Here is an 18956-nt window from a genome sequence, read left to right as displayed (position 1 = left end):
CATCTTAATCACAGTTATCTGAATCATAGCTAAACCTTTGAGGATTAACCCAAAACATGAAGACATTCTCAGATACAGATACCTGATGATATATCTGTCATTGTAGGTGACAGTATTTAAAATATTGAGACAACATATAGTCATAAAGTAGAATCAATTAACAAATCAGACCATTGACTGTGTCTGAATGATCAAGTTAGCAGGATGAGAATCAAAAGAATCATTTTAACTGGTTAAAACCATGTTACCCTGGGTTAAACACTTAGTCTGTCAAATGGACTTTGCCTTGTCAAAGTTAACCTTATACATTAATTATTTTCCTGATACAAATGACTGCTTGTTTTGGGCCTGTAATTTCCAGATAATTTCCTGGAAAAAAATTAATTTGGTGCTAATTGTAAGGGAGGAGTGACAGTTGGTACACTTCCAATTAATTATTTCTAACTCAGTTAATTACTTGTGCAACCCTGAGAGTTTTTAGTCAGAGCACAGCATGTCAGTAGAACATGCAAAAAAAAGTGTGAAACATTCAATCCAGTATACTATTACTTCACCATACTATACAGAATGTTGTAAAAACTGTTTATAGAAGAGAACATCAATGTTATTGAAATATCAACATTTGTTAGCGTAATATTTTTTAGTTTTATTTGCAAAGTGTTTATCATTATAAACACATGTACATCTGCATGCCAAAAGCACAGTAAGAGGAAATCATTACTTTAAAACACGCTTGTTTTGAATTTGGTTTTAATTATTATGAGAAGAAGTGACATTCAACTTAAAGTTTCTGTTAGTAAAACAAAGGACTCACAAAACAGACATTTAGATACTAAAATGTATTTATGAAATTAGAGGCAATTTAAAACCTGTTCAGTCAGATAAGTGAACACATGGGTCTACAAATTCACTGCTTGTTTTGGAGTGGCTTTAGTGCCTGCTATTTGTTAGAGGCCGAAGAGATTTCAGTGTAATTTCATTGTTAGAATTTGAGGTTGGTATTTTGGCCAATATTAGCTGATCTATTCACAGACATGGCTGATATATCATTCCATATTTTTAAAACTTAAATATTGATATCAGTACTGGCCTCTGAAATCCAGTGTCGTTTTGACTATATTCAGAATATGTTTGAAGGTAAGGAACAATACTAACAGCTATAACACCATTTGTCGAAATAATAGTTTGCTGTTATGAAATAACTTCAGCTAAGATTGAAAAATCTAATCTCCACCTTGTGGGAGGAACTGAATTCACTCGACAAGAATATCTAGATTACTTTATCTGGCTAACCTAATTTAAACTTGGATTAGTTATCCATTATATGTTTTGCAGAGCTCTAATTGTCAGTTTGCTGCCATGATTGATTACAGCTAATTTTATTTTGCAAGTTATTGTCTGACAGCATTAGATTGAATGAAACCTCATTAACAGAAGAGTGATAGTGTTTTAAACTGACAAATGCTTTGTTGGTTTTCATTTGCTTGATTGGTTTTTAGATAAATCCAGTGTTTGCACTGGGCAACCCTAGAATTTGCAGGATGGATGAGTTGTCAAAACCAGTGTAAACAAATAACGTAGTTCATTTCTGCTAATGCATCCATTTCCTTAACTCCTTGGATGAAGCACCATAGGTTCACATTAAATTGTCTTTTAAACATAAAATCTCCAATTTCACTTTATGAACACTGTTTAAAGACTATGGGTATTTGTGCATTTCCTGTTGTGCTCTGCAGAGTGACTGACCTGTTTATGAGGTAAAATTGATAAAAATGCAGCATTGTATGATTGGAGTTGATCCCTGACCAGGTTGTACATATGTACCTGAATCACAGCTAATGTGGCTTACAGGATGGGAGAGGTGAAGTTGCATGACTGCTGGCCCAGGGTTTGTACTTGTGTCACAGCTATGACCAAAACTCACCTGATGCAGGTATCATCATCATCATCATCATCATCATCATCATCATCATCATCATCATCATCATCATCATCATTCAGTTTCAGACCATGTTTGATATGTGACAGTAGTGTGGATTACACTCAGTTTATTTATGCCACCACTTTATGTACTATCTATACACATTGACATTGTTACATATGTATATTGTTCTTGTACTGGTATTGCACCTTTCTGTATATACTATTAAGCATAATGACAGCAGATTTAATGTGAAATAAAGTTTTGAACTGTGATTAAACTTACAAATGTGTGTTTATCCTTTGCAAATATTAATCAACTGGGCAAAACAAGTAACTGCCCCAGGGCTCCAGATCCCCAGGCAAAAGCCTTAGGTTCACAGTGTGGTGTTTGGTTTGTGGTGGTCTGAATGCTTATAATTTAAGAACAATAAGAACAATGGATCAAATGTAAAAGGTTTTGTTTATAGTGACAAACCCATAAAGAATTATCGCTAACTGCAGTTACCTTCAGCTTTGTTTCAGCAGCAGAAGGCAGATTTTCTATGAAAATGCTCTTAAAAATCCAGTGTATGCTACATGCCAGCAACTAACAGCACACACAATTAGATACTAGCTGGTGAAGATAGTGGAACATTTAGCAGCTAAAGAGTGTTTTTCTCAGGACTTAGTGGAGCCAAACCAGAGCAAAAAAAGAAAGTGAATATAGCTTCATCAGATGGACACAAACATGACTCCAAAGTAATGTTAATGTTGTGTGTGTCTATTGTAAATAGGCAAATGTTTGCTAACACAATTTCCATATCAGCTTTATAATGTGATGATAATCAGTGCTGTATTTTTAGGTTGTGGCCAACTATTTGTTTCTTTTAGTCCTGAAGAAGTCCCAGTGTCAAACTCTAAGGTGCATAATCCTATATGAACGTGTGTTTACATGACCACACAGCAAAACTGGTGCCAGGTAGTATTCTGATATTGAAATACTGCACACAATGCAGAAACAGGGTTAAATGGGCCCCTCATGTCCTGACAGTTTCAGAAGGGGACCATGGTTTCATTCTAAGTTGATCTAAAAGTCATTTTATTCGAGAATGTGTGAAAACAATATTTCATGCATTAACATATTTAAAGTTTTGCCTTGTGGAATTGCTAAAGATGACATTTTTTCTATTTCTGAATGTAATTTTCATGCTAATTTGAAATGTGTGACAACAAACTTGAAAAACAAAGTAATTTGAGAGTGTGGAATACATTTTACCATGATAATTTAGTACAGATGTTGATATTAAATGGGGTCATGCACACTGCATTGCCCTGCTAAAGTTACTACTTGGAAATTCCTTGAGTTCAGGAATATATCACTCAAACATCATGTCTGCTTTTGTGAAGAGTTTCATCCCATACAGGAGTATCCACTGTGATGGTTTATCCAACTTATGGAAGTGTATAAGACAACATTTTACAATCTGCCTCAGTACTCTCACTACTGGTTCTTCTGAAAAAGTCATCCCAGCATAATAAACATGCTGATTGTATTTGTTTCATTTCACGTAGGATTTAAAAAAAATGATTAGAATATTAAAACCAAGAGAAGTAGATGATCTAATAGAAGAATATTACTTTTATTTAGCCAGTGGGAGCATTTAACCTCAGTGTAGTGTTGGGTTCATAGTGACTGTGAGTTTGATGTAAAGTTATAGATCACAGGAGATACTTCCTCTGACGTTGAAATTACATCATGGGCATCAGTGAGGCCCTTCGTCCTTATTTAAGGAAGCAGTTTCTTTAACTACAGTGATCCTGCACTTTTAGGCATTGGCTGCTCATATAAAATAGCTTTCTTTATATGGGATTATCAGTGTCAGTATCACTGCAATACAAGTTCTAATTAAGAAAACAATGAATAAACAGCAACAAACATTTGTAGATATGGTCAGCTTCTTGTGACTCAGATTGTTGCTAGAAACTTGTGAAAAAGCCCAAGATTTTCAGACATTCTCTCAATGGATGTCTGCAGCTGCCAATATTAAAATGAAATCTTGAAATGAAATTGAAATTTCAATTTTCAAAATCCAATTTTAATGATTGAAAATGCATCAATACTGGCAAAATTCAAATGAAAACAGTGACAAATAATTTTCACTACACTCTGTAACATGACACAATAACAATGAAACTGACTTTTTGCAGACATTGTGAAACCTAAACTACACATTTTAAATTATCCTATTTTAACTTGTTATAAGTGAACTTGTCATAGTGGCACGATGTTCACAGGCCTTTCATGAAATCTGTCAAAGTAAAAAATTATTACTTCGACAAATTCCATGTTACTTTCAGTAGTAACAATACAAATAAAATCATAATTCAAATTCATAAACCTCATGGAGTCATGTTCAAATTATGTTTTGCTGTACTATTAATTAAAAACCCAAAGACAACTAAATTTACTATCACTTACAATCAAAAGCAGCAAACTCACAACTGAAAAAAAAAAAGACCTAAACACAAAGCAATGAAGATTAATGAAATTTCCTTTTCATGTTCAGTTTGCACATTTTCAGCCAATTTGAAAATGAAGATAAGATTACTTCATTCAATTTCATAATGGCATTGTTAGGCTTTGAAGTACAATTAGACATACTTGCCACTCAAGTTTTTATTTGAATTTGCCTGTAGTTGTTGCATTTGTATTCTGATGAAGTCCTGCATCATGTGCACACAAATCAATTAGATGAAATTACTTCATTTCAATATCACAATTTACAGGCTGTGATACTGGTAACAAATGTGATACAGAGTGATGTTAATCCAAAGCATGACAAAGAACTCTAAAAACACATTTGTGGAGAGTGTGTGTGGCCCAAATTCCAACAAAATCTGAAAACATTTCAAACACTATCATAGCACAGAAAATGACATAAGGCAAAAAACAACCATGTACAGAAAACACATTAAAAAGGTACTTGTACAATCTCAATTTAATGAAACTCATGTACTGTATGTGGTTACGTTTTCAGGAAGTGCCTCATTCACAGGTCAGACAGGGCTGTCAATTCAATACAGTATGTGAAAATATATACAGTACAAAACAGGCTCACCAGTGGAAGTGATGAACATTCGATGAGTTATAGTTGTAAACAGGTAGAAACCATCAGAACTGAGTGTTGAAGCCACTTCCTCTATGGCTATCAGATGATTATTTGATAATAGCAAATAACAAAAAAAAAAAAAAAACTGACCCAACCACTGAATTCGATTCAATTAGATTTCTAAATACAGATTTTATTTTGAGGAAATCACAATATGAGGACAATGCTGAGTTAAGCAGGTCTTATGACTTTAATATGCTGCATTTGGAGTGTATGTGTGCTTAATTTACAGGTGTCTAAACCTATAGGTCAGCAGTGATGGTTGCTACTTGCTTGTCCCTCATCCCAGGCTTCCCCTCCCTTGACCAAATTTGGATTTTCAGCCCAGTAAAGGCACATATATATTAGTGTTCTGTTAAACAAAATTAGCATGCACTTGGAATGGGATGGGATGTCACAAGTCTGATGTAGGTAATAGTAAGCAGTGTGATTAAAGATTATAAACAGTGATATTGCAGTTTGTACACCATGAATGTAACATTGTAAAAAACTAGGTGATGACACAGCTAGAGTAACTCCTCCTTTTCCAAACACAGAGTTTCTAGTGGTCAATTGTGTGAATTTGCAGGTCAAAGTTGAGCCAAGGGTGGGCAAATTCAAGCTGTAATTATCTGTTGTTTGAGTTTCAGGTGAATTAAAGACGAGGTGAATATGTGCAGTGGAGACATGTAATGTTGCTGTGCATTCAATGAGAAAGATGGTGGTGAAAGAGAACTCATACTGAAGCTTAAGGACAGACACTACAGCATCTGTTTAAAACTGCACTTCATTTGTACTCCACAACTGGATCGAACCTTATAATGTAGACTTCAGAATTAAATTCATTTTAAAGCTTATCCCACAGTGAACACTGGTAGAGTCTTGTCCTGGTCTATGTGGGAGCAGTTTCCCTGTGGTCTTACAGGCACTGAAAATGGTGTTCCTTCAGAAAGCATTTCTTACTCTTCTGACCTGACTTTCGGGGGCTTTGTGGTATTTTTGTTGCACTGTCTGAACATATGTGTCTTTGCTGAATACTCACAGTACACCTATGTGAAAACCCTACTCAAACAATACTCTACATGTCCTCTTTTAAACATAGTTTTATGTATCTACTTGTTTTGCCTACTTTTTTTAATTAATGCAGTGGTTTGTATCAGTTTGCAATTACTTCCTCTTGATGGTGATGCCTAAAATTTTTGCTTATTCAGGCCGTGTATTTTGTTCAATTCAACAATGCACCAACAATGCACAACAAGAGTGCACCAAAGGCAATCACTTGGTTCCAAACAAGGGGACAATCTTACGGTGAATCATAAGAAAATTAGTCCAACAGGACAAGAAATAAAATGGAAACAAGGTAAAACGCAACAGAGCATTCCATACATACTGCACATCTATCTCTTTCTTCAACTCAATAATCATTTCTTCAACATTCATGACCCCTATTATTTCTGATCCTGATCATAGTAGTATTACAACATCAAGATAAAATGAGGGCACACCTCTATAAAATGGAGATCAATGGTGTTGAATATAAGGTGACATAAAGTACAGATTCTACGAGTTTGTAACAGGTGTGCAATACAATGCTTAAGTCCCACTGCAGAAAACAGTGTTGCAGTGAAAAAGTCTCTGTGTTGTCCCATCACTGTGATGTCAAACACATGAAGGAGGTCTGGTACATGTGAACTGATGTTGGTGGACTCCTGAATAGACAGCAACTTGCAACTCCACTGTCTGTGGAAAAAACACAAACCTCTTAATAAACAGCTAATCTTGAAAACACATCCACACATGTTAAACACACACAACACTAAGACAGCCTACAAGTCCAACCGGTCAAGAGACACCAGCAGTTAAGACGATCAGCTAGGTAGTAAACAAACCTCCAGGTTAGTTAAACTGAAGAGAAAACAAAGGTGAATGACAAAATTACTATCCAAACTGTAAACGTCCATCAAAGCTGACAGACTAACTTCCTGCTTCAACTTGGACATAGTGTCCTGTAGTTGTGTGAATGGAGTTTTCCTGTTCAATGAAGACTATAAGCATGGATAACCTGTTTGTTTCAAACCTGTCTGATCCTCTGACAGCTTGACTTTCTTGACCTGGTGCACAGTATATTATTATAGTATTTATTTCAACAAAAGCAGTAGTAGATCAGAACCCATTTGTCTCCCATGGAAATCTTTCTACTCTCTGTCAATTATTCCAGTTGGTTTTACACCAGTTGCTTTTTATATGGCTCAGGATCAAACTAGTTTTAAGATGGCTTTACTATGAATGTGTGCATTATATGCCAGGAGAGAGAGCAGCACGACACTGCTTTGAGTGTCTGAATTTGAAAAACTTCAATAGTCATTTCAACAAAAATGTTTTTAATTGACTCTTTGCTAAGCCCCCTTTGTTGTTGTTGCTGCAGCATAGCGTGGTATAAAATGTCAAAACAATGACAGCTTATTAAAATGTTTTTCTTCTAGTTCTAATTCTAACATTGCTTGAATTGTTTGGATATTTACTACAGAAGAAAAATGTACTTCAACCTGCAATTTTGTCTTTATTGTTGTTTATTCAGACAGTGTACTTCACTTTTACAAGAGACAAGGAAGCCACGAGTTTGGCAAATGCAATGGTATCTATTGCAAGTTACTCTAAATTCTGATATAGTTGCAGCTTGGCTCACACACTGACCCAAGTTGAATTCATTCCTCACACATTTGCTCAAGTTTCAGTTTTTTGAAAGATTTCAAAAAAGACACAACCCTCCAAACTCTTGAGATACTGGGTATGCACACCTCATCAACACATAGAGAAATGCAAAGCTTGATAGGCCCGCTGGTGCCAAGTTACAGTTACAGTTGCTGTTCAGAGGTGGGGTTTAGCGAAGGGTCAATCCAATGTTAAAAAATACACCAAAATGTATGAGCACTTACTTAAGTAAAAGTACAGATGTATTCAAAAGTAAAAGTATTATTCTGAACAAAAAGTGCCCTGTGACTGATTCATTATCATGTATTATGTTATAGGATTATCATTACTGGTGGACTTTTTTTCTGCTGTAGCTGGTCATGGTGGGGTATTTCTTATACTGTTTTCTAAAGGGTCACACCCTCAATCTGATGCAGATGTTTGTTTAATGTGTTCATAAGACTTGAATGGAACTAACAAATATTGAATGATTTATTACAGCATAGAACAACTTCACTGTCATGGAATTGACTGGGCTGATGTTTCAGGAGCACACTCAAGATGGATGCAGCAGCTTCATCATCCTCCTCAGAACACTGAAGAAACAGTTTCATTCCAGACTGCTGAGTACTGTATTCTGACCCTGAAGAAGCAGATAATCTGGAGATGTGAACTGATGGTAGTTATAGTTTAATCCCTATTACATAAACTGGAAATATGTTTTGAACTTGAAATCTGAATCTGCAAAGTAACTATTAAGTGTTACAGCCAAAAGGATACTGGATTTTGGAGACCGATACAGATGTTGGTATTTGGGAGCTTCAAATGATATGTCCGCCAAAACTAATTTCTTCAATTATCTGATCTTATCTTTATTGACCAAGAATGTGTGCACATACAAGGAATTTGACTTTCTTAATATTTACCAAAATATGCATATGATTGGCCAATATACAGTATCAAAAAAGTGTCGTGCAAGTGCAGCTGTCAGATAAATCTAGTGACTCCACTACAAGCACAAGACTAGCAATATAGTGAAATATAGGTATAAAGTAGCACAAAATGTAAACACTCAACTAAAGTAGAAGTACTCAAAATTGGACTTACATATAGTACTGGAGTAAACGTACTTGCATGCCACAAATGTCTACCAGTCCACAAAGACTTCCAAAATGCATGTATGGAATGGAATTAGTCAATTACAGACACTATTCAAGATTCATACACATATTCATGAAATTCTTTTTGGAGGAAATAACCTCACACAATCAAGAAGGAATGGGATTTAAAAAAAAGATATTTCAAATGTTAGATTACATATTATTGCCACCATGAAAGCAGTCTCTCTCTCACTATGGCTGTCCAGGATTACAGGCCTGTGGCCCTGAACTGGGATCATCAGGCTTCATTATGCATCCTGGAGGTTTGAGGATCACCCAAGCTGGCACATGTGCCTGTGAACCTTCAACTAACCTGTTTCAAGTCAAGAGGTAGCTTGTAGCAACTTTAAAGCTTGGTTAACACTGACTTAAGATAAACTACCTACACAGATAATACCACAGCTTCAGCAGTCTGTCTTATCACTGGCTCCTATTTGTTTTTCATAGTGACGTAGTTCTCTTAGATTTTTGGTTTGACAGCTTTTGTGATTCCAATTCAAATTATGCACTCATAAAAACAAAATAGTAATGTAACCTGTCAGAGAAAAGAAATCCAAATTTGGTAACTTTTAGCAGGTTAGAAAATGTAACCTTAACATCACCATCAGAAGAATGAAAGGGCTCACCTCAAGTTAACTTGTCTTCACCTTGTCCTTAACAGACACAGGCTTGTCTAAATGTTCTCTACTGTATTTCTTTTCATCAGTCTCCTTGCCCTCCTCATCCCTTTCTTCTTTTTCTTCTTCCAAGCCAAGGATCACACTCTGTCGAACACTGACAGAGATTACTAATGCCTGTATGATGCCATAGATCAAAGCAAACTGAGGGAGATACTCCTGGATCAACCAAAGTAATCCTGCCATTCCAACTGTGGAGACAAAAAACATTGCCATACCATGAAACCACAGCCTCAGTGCTCCCTGGACCCCCAACACCTCCAAGATCAGCTTGGCAGGGGGGGACACAGTCCACAGGAAGCCAACGACGAACAGGTCAAACAAGTGGCGGAGGAAGTTGAAACAGATCTCATGGTGCTCAGGTAGGATTTCCACCTTCCAGCTGTGCACAAAGAGCCGAAAAGGGGATGTCAGCTGAGGGGCAGGAGGGGTAGGGGATGGAGGAGGCGTGCCGTAGTCAGAAAAGTCTCCATCAATATCATGGTCCCACACGTCTCCACTCTGACCATCTCGTTTCCTTTGTCTAAGTTTGCTTGGCTGCGTTTTTCTTGGCCATGAAAGGTAAGAAGTTGGGAGATATCTCCACCATCTGGAAACATGCTCTGAATATGCCTCTGTCTCCAGTTTCCCTGCGCCAAGATCTTCAATTTCCATGGGCTGTAGCTTCTCCTGCGCCTCCCAGTACTCCTCTACTGAGCTACTTTGGTCACTGTGACGTCTCCACCCTCCCCAGATCCAAGAGGTCCAGCCCCTGCGGCCCCAGCCATCACCACCATGCTTTTGGTCCTCAGCTATCACAGTTGTATTCTCTGACATGGCACTGCTCCCCCACGAGCGGGCCCACCCCCATGCTTTGTCCACCACAGCTGTCATGGTTTCTTGCTGAACTGGTTGGAGTTTGATTAAAATTGGCAGACACAGACAGTTCTCAGCTCCTCTTGCTTAACTTGTCCAGGCAGCGCACTGAGTTTACTGCAAAACCATGCATGAACTACCACTTCAGTTGTGAAGTTGTAATACTTGTTTTGAAGGGCTCAGGGCAGGGCAAAAAGACGTCCTCGAGTCATAGACACACCTTTGGGTATGTTTGAGCAGTTAATCAGAGAAAGGGGTGACCTTTCCTTACATTACTCAAGAAACCCTTAATGAAATTGAGAGTCAATCGTCTACATCTCTTCGGTTTAACCAGGCTATCTTTGAAGCTGCCAAGGTTGCATGCTTGAAAAGCAAGTTAGCACCGGCTAGCTAGAAGTGACTCGGCTGAGCTGACCCAAGCATTCAGCTCAATAACGCCAGCTAACGAACGTTTACGTTAGTGCTTGACAAACTTGTTCAACTTTTTCAGTCTCCCGAAACACATTGTTTCACTCTTCATGCCTGCAAATAAAACACACATACATTTGGTTAAACATTAAATCTTCCAATTCCACGTCATCATCAGTGCGAGTTGGCGTTAGCTAATATTACACAGGTCTTGACAGATGTCTTAGCTAACCTACGAGTTTTTACTGGAAGCTAAAATTTGTTAGCAACTAACGCAAGATGATTTAACGTTTAGTAACAACTTTCGAGAAAACATTCATCGACTTTTCGGTGTATCTACAGTAAGGTTAAGATGACGTTAGATAATGAATAAATGCATACCATCACCGACGTTAGCTTGAGTCTGTCTGTTAACTTAGACCATAGCTAGCCCGTCTTGCTAGCATCAAATACCGACAGACACAGATCAAGTTCCCAAACTTCTGGATGTCGTGTTGTGAACACACGGTGTTCAGAAAGTCAGCTTCCGACCAGAACTATCTGGCTATATGTATCATTAACAGTACTGCTAGCCAGCAAAGCTAAAACGGAAGGGTCCGCCTGCCAAGTCGGCTGGTACGTTTACCTAATTGCGAGAACAAAGAACACGGACTACCGGTTCGGTTTCTTCCTTCAAAATAAAACCATGGTTGACAATCTGCGGTTCGTGGCAAAGCTCTTGCGCAATGATCTGTCCCTTCCATGGAAAGCTCGTTACACACAAAGATTACCTGTACTTATTCCGCGTGTACAAATGTAACGATAGTAACTACTGTAATACACCTCCGTAGCACCATCGTCGAGTTATAGGATGCAGTTATGCAGTGGCGTTGCTAGGGTCTCTTGGGACTCCAAGCAAGAAATCCCTGGGGTCCCCACCCCACCTATGCAAGCCGCAAAAATTTGGTTTTTGCACACATAAATGCACAATTTTCGGGACATTTGAGATGAATACTGAAAAGAAAAAGAGAAAAAAAAAATATATATGTGGTTCTCAAAGTGAGGTCCAGGGACCAACAGAGGTGCCTCAAAGCCCATGCGTATCAATAATCACTGTTATAAATAATTGGCCGGGGGCTCCAAACAACTGATTGGCTTGCCTGTCCGCAAGCCCCGCCCCTGTTTGCAGAAGCTAAACCATGCACATGTGATTAGGAAGTGCATACTAATATATGATACATAACTGCAGGACCTCAGTTCGCCAAATCATGATGTGGCGCATGACATATACATACATTCGACTTTTTTACTTAAGGTATTATGGGTGCAAAAACTTATCTGTCCCTTTAAAGTCGTCTTACAGTCATTGGATGATTGATATGTAATATAAAGTGGGGTTGAGTTGAACTTTAACTGCAGCAATGAACTCTAGTGACCATATTTGCATGTAAAAATCAATCTGCAGTGCAACTACAATTAAAAATACAATGAAGTACAAAGTAATAAACAAATCTTCAACCACCACATAAGTGTAGTGTACTGTCTACATCAAAGCACCTCACATTACAGATCCCAAAACAGTATTTTATTGTGATCCATTTTAGTGGAATCAATGTCCCATCACTGAGGTGAAAAAAGAAGCCTTGAGTCCTTGTGCTGTCAACCATTTATTTGAAATTTCCTTAAGCACATCTGCATTACAAGGGTTAAAGCCATTTCAATAGCAGGGGGCTTTGTACAGACAAGGGACAACTCTTAAAAGGACCCATATGTATTCAATGGAGTCAGTGGCATCTAGTAGTGAGACTGAAACCAACTAAATACCCCTCACCTCACCATCCCCTTCCAAACACGTAGAACATACAGCAGCCACTAAAAACATGAAAGACTTTCTAGGGCCAGTGTTCGGTTGTCCATTCTGGGCTTGTGCAGAAAGAATATGGCACAACATCGTTGACTCCATAAAGGAGGACCCGCTCCCTCTGTAGATATAAAAAGTGCTCATTCTAAGGCAATGAAAACAATTCTTTTTTTTTCCAGTGGTTACACACAAACGAAAGACAATTATGAATATTATATTCCAGTCCTACCAATAGATCCCCTAAATCCTACACACTGGACATTTAAATGAATAGCACTATATCCCAACAGTTACGAATGCTTCCATTTCCTGGACGGCTATATATTGACCATCTCCGAAGCTTGTGGAGGTCCAAACACACAAGTTGCAGCACCTGTGAAGGGACATTAAATCTTAGGCATAACATCACGTCACTGAAAAATGCACTCACCCTAAAATAACAAGTCCTCAAATCTCTAAGGAAACTCTGCTAAGTCTCTTAACACTGTCAAATTAGAACTAACCTGGTCCATTTGTGTCCAAATGTATTCCAGCTTGGCTGCTACAAACAAGACAGATATATCAGTGATTTCAATACCAGTGTTTAGCTTACACCAATTCTTCCAACAGTCTGAGTGTCTCAGTGCGCTGCGAGTAGACTTCAGTTAACATCAGTCGAACCGAATAACTGCATCATCATTGACCAAACTCAGACAAGAGCCACAGGATGAAAGGCATTCTAAGCCCTGCTGTACCATTAACCACAATACCATGAAAAAGTTGAGCTTTAAATTTCAGAGAAGTTGGTACTTACAGCTGTGGAAACAGGATGCAGACTCCTTTCTGTCAGTGTGTGGACAAGCTACAAGAGAAGTCAACCATGTTTATTAATACAACCATGTAAAAACAAGGAAAGTTCAGGGGCCACACCAGCATGGCCAGATGTTTCAGTCCATCTACTGCAATCACACTTCAAAATTTGAAAATCAAATAGTCCCCATGAACACTGTTCAGTAAGGTCCTGGATAACTAGGTCGAGACTTTTCGAGCCCAGACTTACCTTGAACAGCAGTCTCCATCTCCTGGTTTAAACACCTGGTGAGTATAGAGACATTAATGGACCAGCTCTATCTTTGAAGTTTGTATTGAGAATCAGTAATATGCATGATCAGTGCACTGTGAAAGAGCTTCATTGTATAAATCAGAGACTCTAGTCTTGTGAATCATCATAGTAGCATATTGGTCGTCACAGCAATCACTCTGTGCCACCCCATCCTGACACTTACCATCAGTTCACAACTTCAGATTATCTGCTTCCTCAGGGTCGGGAATACAGTTCTCAGCAGTCTGCATGTCTGAATGACAAAAGAAAATTAGAAAGTGTTTCTGTAATTCTGCTGAGCCAAACTTCCAAGTTTTTAAATCTACAATCTAAATTCCACTGAAACAATGCAGCACAAACTTTGTCCACATGTGTCACTGGACAATATGTTTCAACTGAAGCAGACATGATGTAATGATCAATCAACTAAAGTTTCAGATGTGTGATTTTGTGATGTGGGGAGAAAAAAAAGGCTTGCAGTATTATATGGTCTACATGACTTGCAGTAAACATGTTAAAACATACTACATCACTGGTGTGGTTATGTGGTCAGTGCTTCATGAAAACTTCATGATTTTCTCAGAGACTCTAGTCTATGAAATCATCATTCCACATCATAGGAGCACAGAACAGAGACTTTAAGACCCCAGACTTACTTTGAACAGCAGTCTTCATCTCCTACTTAAACACCTGGTGAGTATCAAGACAACATTATTTGACCAGCTCTAATCTTTAAAGTTTGTATTAAGAATCAGTAAAATGCATGATCAGTGCACTGTGAAAGAGCTTCATTGTATAATCAGAGACTCTAGTCTTGTGAATCATCATAGTAGCATATTGGTTTTCACAGCAAATCATTCTGTGCAACACCATCCTGACACTTACCATCAGTTCACATCTCCAGATTATCTGCTTCTTCAGGGTCAGAATACAGTACTCAGCAGTCTGGAATGAAACTGTTCCTTCAGTGCTCTGAGGAGGATGATGAAGCTGCTGCATCCATCTTGAGTGTGCTCCTGAAACATCAGAGCCAGTCAATTCCATGACAGTGAAGTTGTTCTATGCTGTAATAAAACATTAAACATTTGTTAGTTCCATTCAAGTCTCATGAACACATTAAACAAACATCTGCATCAGATTGAGGGTGTGACCCTTTAGAAAACAGGAGTGTTTTTCAGTTGTTTTAGAATTAACCAATTCTTACTGTGTAAAAGCTTGTATTTTTATTTGTCATTTTATTTGCTTTTCTATTGCATCCTGCTTAAAAGTAGTAGAGTCACCCATCTCTAATTTATATTAAAATCTTCATCCAATGAAAAATGTGTGTTATCCCAAAAACTAACAGTTAAAGTTGCATCCCTTAGCCCAAAATGTCTAAAAACCTTGACCGTCTCCATTCACCTCATTCATCCATCTGCAAACTTTCCTCTCTGGGAGTTCCTTGGACACTCAGCCTTCATCTTAGAGGACTCAATGACGAGACTCATTCTGTAGTCTGTTGAGAGAATGAGGAGCTCAGAAGTTGAAGGCAGGTTCTTCTACTACTCATCAGCATGGCCACACCCCACTTATGACCCATGGCCCTGCAGTATATGTAATTATCATTTTGCAGTTGATTAAGTAAACACCCTAAAAAGCCTGCCTACTGAAAATCAATAATGGTCAATACCACTTGGCAAATTGATTTATTCTCTATTCAGCCTAATATCACAGTTTAAGACTGAAAACTCCAAAGTTGATGTTGTATGGCCATTTAATGGAGCTAACAATGAACAATAACTATAAAAAGTGAAAATTAGCTTAATCATATCATAGACTTACGATATTCTGTATCTTATTACTGCGTGAAACACGCGGGGCTCTCTGCTGGTCATTTAGACGACACTATCTGGGAAGGACCATTGTCCATTTCCGCACACACTAATTGTATAGACTATGTATTCAGGCTAACTACCTCCCTTCTTCAGTTACAGTTCCTGTGCTTGCATGTTCTATTACTGAATGGGCATTCTATCCACTTGGCTTTTATTTTGACTTTACACATCATTTCATTTCCTGTCGGCCGTTCTACTGTCTATCACAAGAGCGAAGGGAATTAAAGAATTTGCTTTAAAAATCGGTTATCGGTTTTGAAACAAGATATTTACGATTTGTTTCGTTGTTCAATTACAAATGAATTACGGATTATGATACCCAGATCCTTATCCTCCCATTAGGGTGAGGTCTTCCCGTCATACCACATGCTGAGTATTACATAACTAACGTTAAATTAGACGCTTCTGCTCGTCCAATGACGACTACATTCGCCTTAAAGTGTCTTTAGGAAAAGATTCAAAATGAATTACACTTACGTTTCAGTATTTCCTGTGAAGTACTACAATTCATCGTGATGTCTGACAAAGCATTCACTTCTTCACCCTCACAATCCCAACCACCAGAGGCTGTGCACTTCGACGCACGTGGGTTATATATAAGCGGGTCCTTCACTGCAAGGCGTGCTTTGGGTGTCCTGAACACTGCCTGTTACAGACGCTCACGAAAAATGATACAGCAAATTGTACACGAAACACCATGAATTAAATGTTCATTTCAATACAGGGAAAATTCAGGAACACATTTAATATATAATGGCCATTTTAAACACGGATATATTTTTTCCTTAGGGCATTTGGATTGATTTGAACAAATGATGAGAAATGATGTGCCATTTGAATTCACTGGTGTGTGTGTGTGTGTGTGTGTGTGTATATATATATATATATATATATATATATATATATATATATATATATATATATAAATGCCAAAACTTTATTTTCAGTGCCAAAATTTGCAGTCACTGCTCTAGCCCAATAATACACTCAGGGTGCAGGCATGTACAGGCTGTGGTGCAAGTCCACAGTCCACTGATGTTAACTGACTACTGACAAATTTGCAATCTTGGAAAGCTACCATGTGTGTTCCAACTATCGGGGGATCACACTCCTCAGCCTCCCTGGGAAAGTCTATTCCAGGGTACTGGAGAGGAGAATCCGGCCGATAGTCGAACCTCGGATTCAGGAGGAACAATGCGGTTTTCGTCCCGGCCGTGGAACACTGGACCAGCTCTATACCCTCCACAGGGTGCTTGAGGGTTCATGGGAGTTTGCCCAACCAGTCCACATGTGTTTTGTGGACTTGGAGAAGGCATTCGACCGTGTCCCTCGCGTCATTCTGTGGGAGGTGCTCCGAGAGTATGGGGTTGCAGGCCCTCTGTTGAGGGCTGTGCAGTCCCTGTACAACCGGAGCAGGAGCTTGGTCCGCATTGCCGGCAGTAAGTCGGACCTGTTCCCGGTGCATGTTGGACTCCGCCAGGGCTGCCCTTTGTCACCGGTTCTGTTCATTATTTTTATGGACAGAATTTCTAGGCGCAGCCAGGGACCGGAGGGGGTTCGGTTCGGGAGCCGGCAGATTTCGTCTCTGCTTTTTGCGGATGATGTTGTCTTGTTGGCTCCATCGAGCCAGGACCTTCAGCGTGCACTGGGACGGTTCGCAGCCGAGTGTGAAGCAGCTGGGATGAGAGTCAGCACCTCCAAGTCCGAGGCCATGGTTCTCGACCGGAAAAAGGTGGCTTGCTCCCTCCGGGTTGGGGGAGAGATCCTGCCTCAAGTGGAGGAGTTTAAGTATCTTGGGATCTTGTTCACGAGTGAGGGTAGAATGGAGCGTGAGATTGATAGGCGGATCGGTGCAGCGGCAGCAGTAATGCGGTCGCTGTATCGGTCCGTCGTGGTGAAGAAGGAGCTGAGCCGAAAGGCGAAGCTCTCGATTTACCGGTCAATCTACGTTCCTACCCTCACCTATGGTCATGAACTTTGGGTCATGACCGAAAGAACGAGGTCCCGGATACAAGCGGCTGAAATGAGTTTCCTCCGCAGGGTGGCGGGGCACTCCCTTAGAGATAGGGTGAGGAGCTCTGTCACCCGGGAGGAGCTCAGAGTAGAGTCGCTGCTCCTCCACATCTGAGGCTGAGGTGGCTCGGGCATCTGTTCCGGATGCCCCCTGGACGCCTCCCTAGGGAGGTGTTCCAGGCATGCCCCACCGGGAGGAGGCCCCGGGGAAGACCCAGGACACGCTGGAGTGACTATGTCGCTCGGCTGGCCTGGGAACGCCTCGGGGTCCCCCGGAGGAGCTGGAGGAAGTGTCCGGGGAGAGGGAAGTTTGGGCGTCCCTGCTCAGACTGCTGCCCCCGCGACCCGGCCCCGGATAAGCGGGTGTGAATGGATGGATGGATGGATGGAAAGCGACTGATTTGCCACACAAAGTATCCACTGCATGATAGTGTGATGAAAGTGTGAAAAATGAAATTACATAGTCAAAATACACAGCAAAAATGAACAAAGAAAACCAAAAACCAGTACAATGGTACACCACAGACACAAAAATACATTAATCATAATCACATCAAGACAGACAGAAAATATTGCCCTCTGAGATCAAAGATAAAAATTATAGACATTCTAAAAATTAGGCATTAAATCACAAAAAACATACCTCATAATGCAGAGAACTAAATTTAATAGTGCCTCCTTACTTTTGAGACACTAAATAAGTTGGGGTTGAACTAGTTGTTGTGTAGTGTCACAGAAGTTAGGAGCATTAAAGCTTAAAGCAGGGTGTTTTTACCTTTGCTGGCTCTGTATTGTCTACCTGAGGGTAATTCATATACAGAATATAGAATGTGTGAAAGGTCCTTCAGGATAAGGTGCATGTATTACAGTTTATTTGTAGTTACACAATTACAGTTTGGTTTTTGAAATTCACAATTTCTACCAAATGCTATATTAATCCACTGGAATGATTTGATGTGGGTGCTGATGGGTGTAGGGATAAAAACTTTGCAGTTTCCACCTTGGATGGCTCCCTCTTCTTTCACCAGCACTCTGCAGATCACAAGAAACCCCTAGACACTGATATGCACCAGTATGTTTGTTTTCTCTGTAATTCTTAAATAAAAATGTTTTTTTTGGACATGTGACCTCCCATTGATGTTACTAAACCATGAGCTTGGTGTAATATGCTTTCTTAAAGTCATTATGTCAGATGCTATATACAACTATGTAATACTGTTCTGAAGTGTACAATGAAATATAACCAGAAAATGCTGCAGTGCTTGTGAAACCACTTTGTATACATCTGAGAACCACTTTGATGAAT

The 18956-nt window shown here is 39.3% G+C and overlaps 1 protein-coding gene, 1 long non-coding RNA gene and 1 other non-coding gene across 4 annotated transcripts; all 3 read right to left on the bottom strand.

Annotated features, from left to right (window-relative positions):
* Nucleotides 1-5549: 5549 nt before the first annotated feature.
* Nucleotides 5550-11495, bottom strand: c17h6orf47 (chromosome 17 C6orf47 homolog). Its single transcript, XM_076754833.1, has 3 exons — nt 11224-11495; nt 9529-10956; nt 5550-6791 (listed from the first exon to the last, which is right to left on the bottom strand). The coding sequence occupies exon 2, from the start codon at nt 10450-10452 to the stop codon at nt 9535-9537; it is 918 nt and encodes a 305-aa protein (XP_076610948.1). The 5' UTR covers nt 10453-10956; nt 11224-11495; the 3' UTR covers nt 5550-6791; nt 9529-9534.
* Nucleotides 11496-12476: 981 nt separating this feature from the next.
* Nucleotides 12477-16324, bottom strand: LOC143335690 (uncharacterized). 2 transcript variants are annotated; one of them, XR_013078442.1, is made up of 9 exons: nt 16115-16324; nt 15165-15258; nt 14649-14779; nt 14420-14453; nt 13948-14016; nt 13722-13756; nt 13476-13523; nt 13186-13223; nt 12477-13055 (listed from the first exon to the last, which is right to left on the bottom strand). It is a non-coding gene; the product is annotated as an uncharacterized LOC143335690 (long non-coding RNA). The 2 variants fall into 2 exon arrangements; XR_013078443.1 differs by having other exon boundaries at nt 14649-14827; nt 16115-16231.
* LOC143335824 (small nucleolar RNA SNORD52) lies at nt 14310-14375 on the bottom strand. Its single transcript, XR_013078472.1, has one exon. It is a non-coding gene; the product is annotated as a small nucleolar RNA SNORD52 (small nucleolar RNA).
* Nucleotides 16325-18956: the final 2632 nt, after the last annotated feature.

The sequence above is a fragment of the Chaetodon auriga genome, chromosome 17 (assembly GCF_051107435.1).
Source record: "Chaetodon auriga isolate fChaAug3 chromosome 17, fChaAug3.hap1, whole genome shotgun sequence".
Lineage (NCBI taxonomy): Eukaryota > Metazoa > Chordata > Actinopteri > Chaetodontiformes > Chaetodontidae > Chaetodon > Chaetodon auriga.
The sequence above is the reverse complement of the archived record's forward strand: the minus strand, read 5'-3'. Positions and strand labels throughout refer to the sequence as shown.

Coding starts and splice junctions, on each gene's coding strand:
- c17h6orf47 (XM_076754833.1), bottom strand. CDS start 10,452: ATGACAGCTGTGGTGGACAAAGCATGGGGGTGGGCCCGCTCGTGGGGG.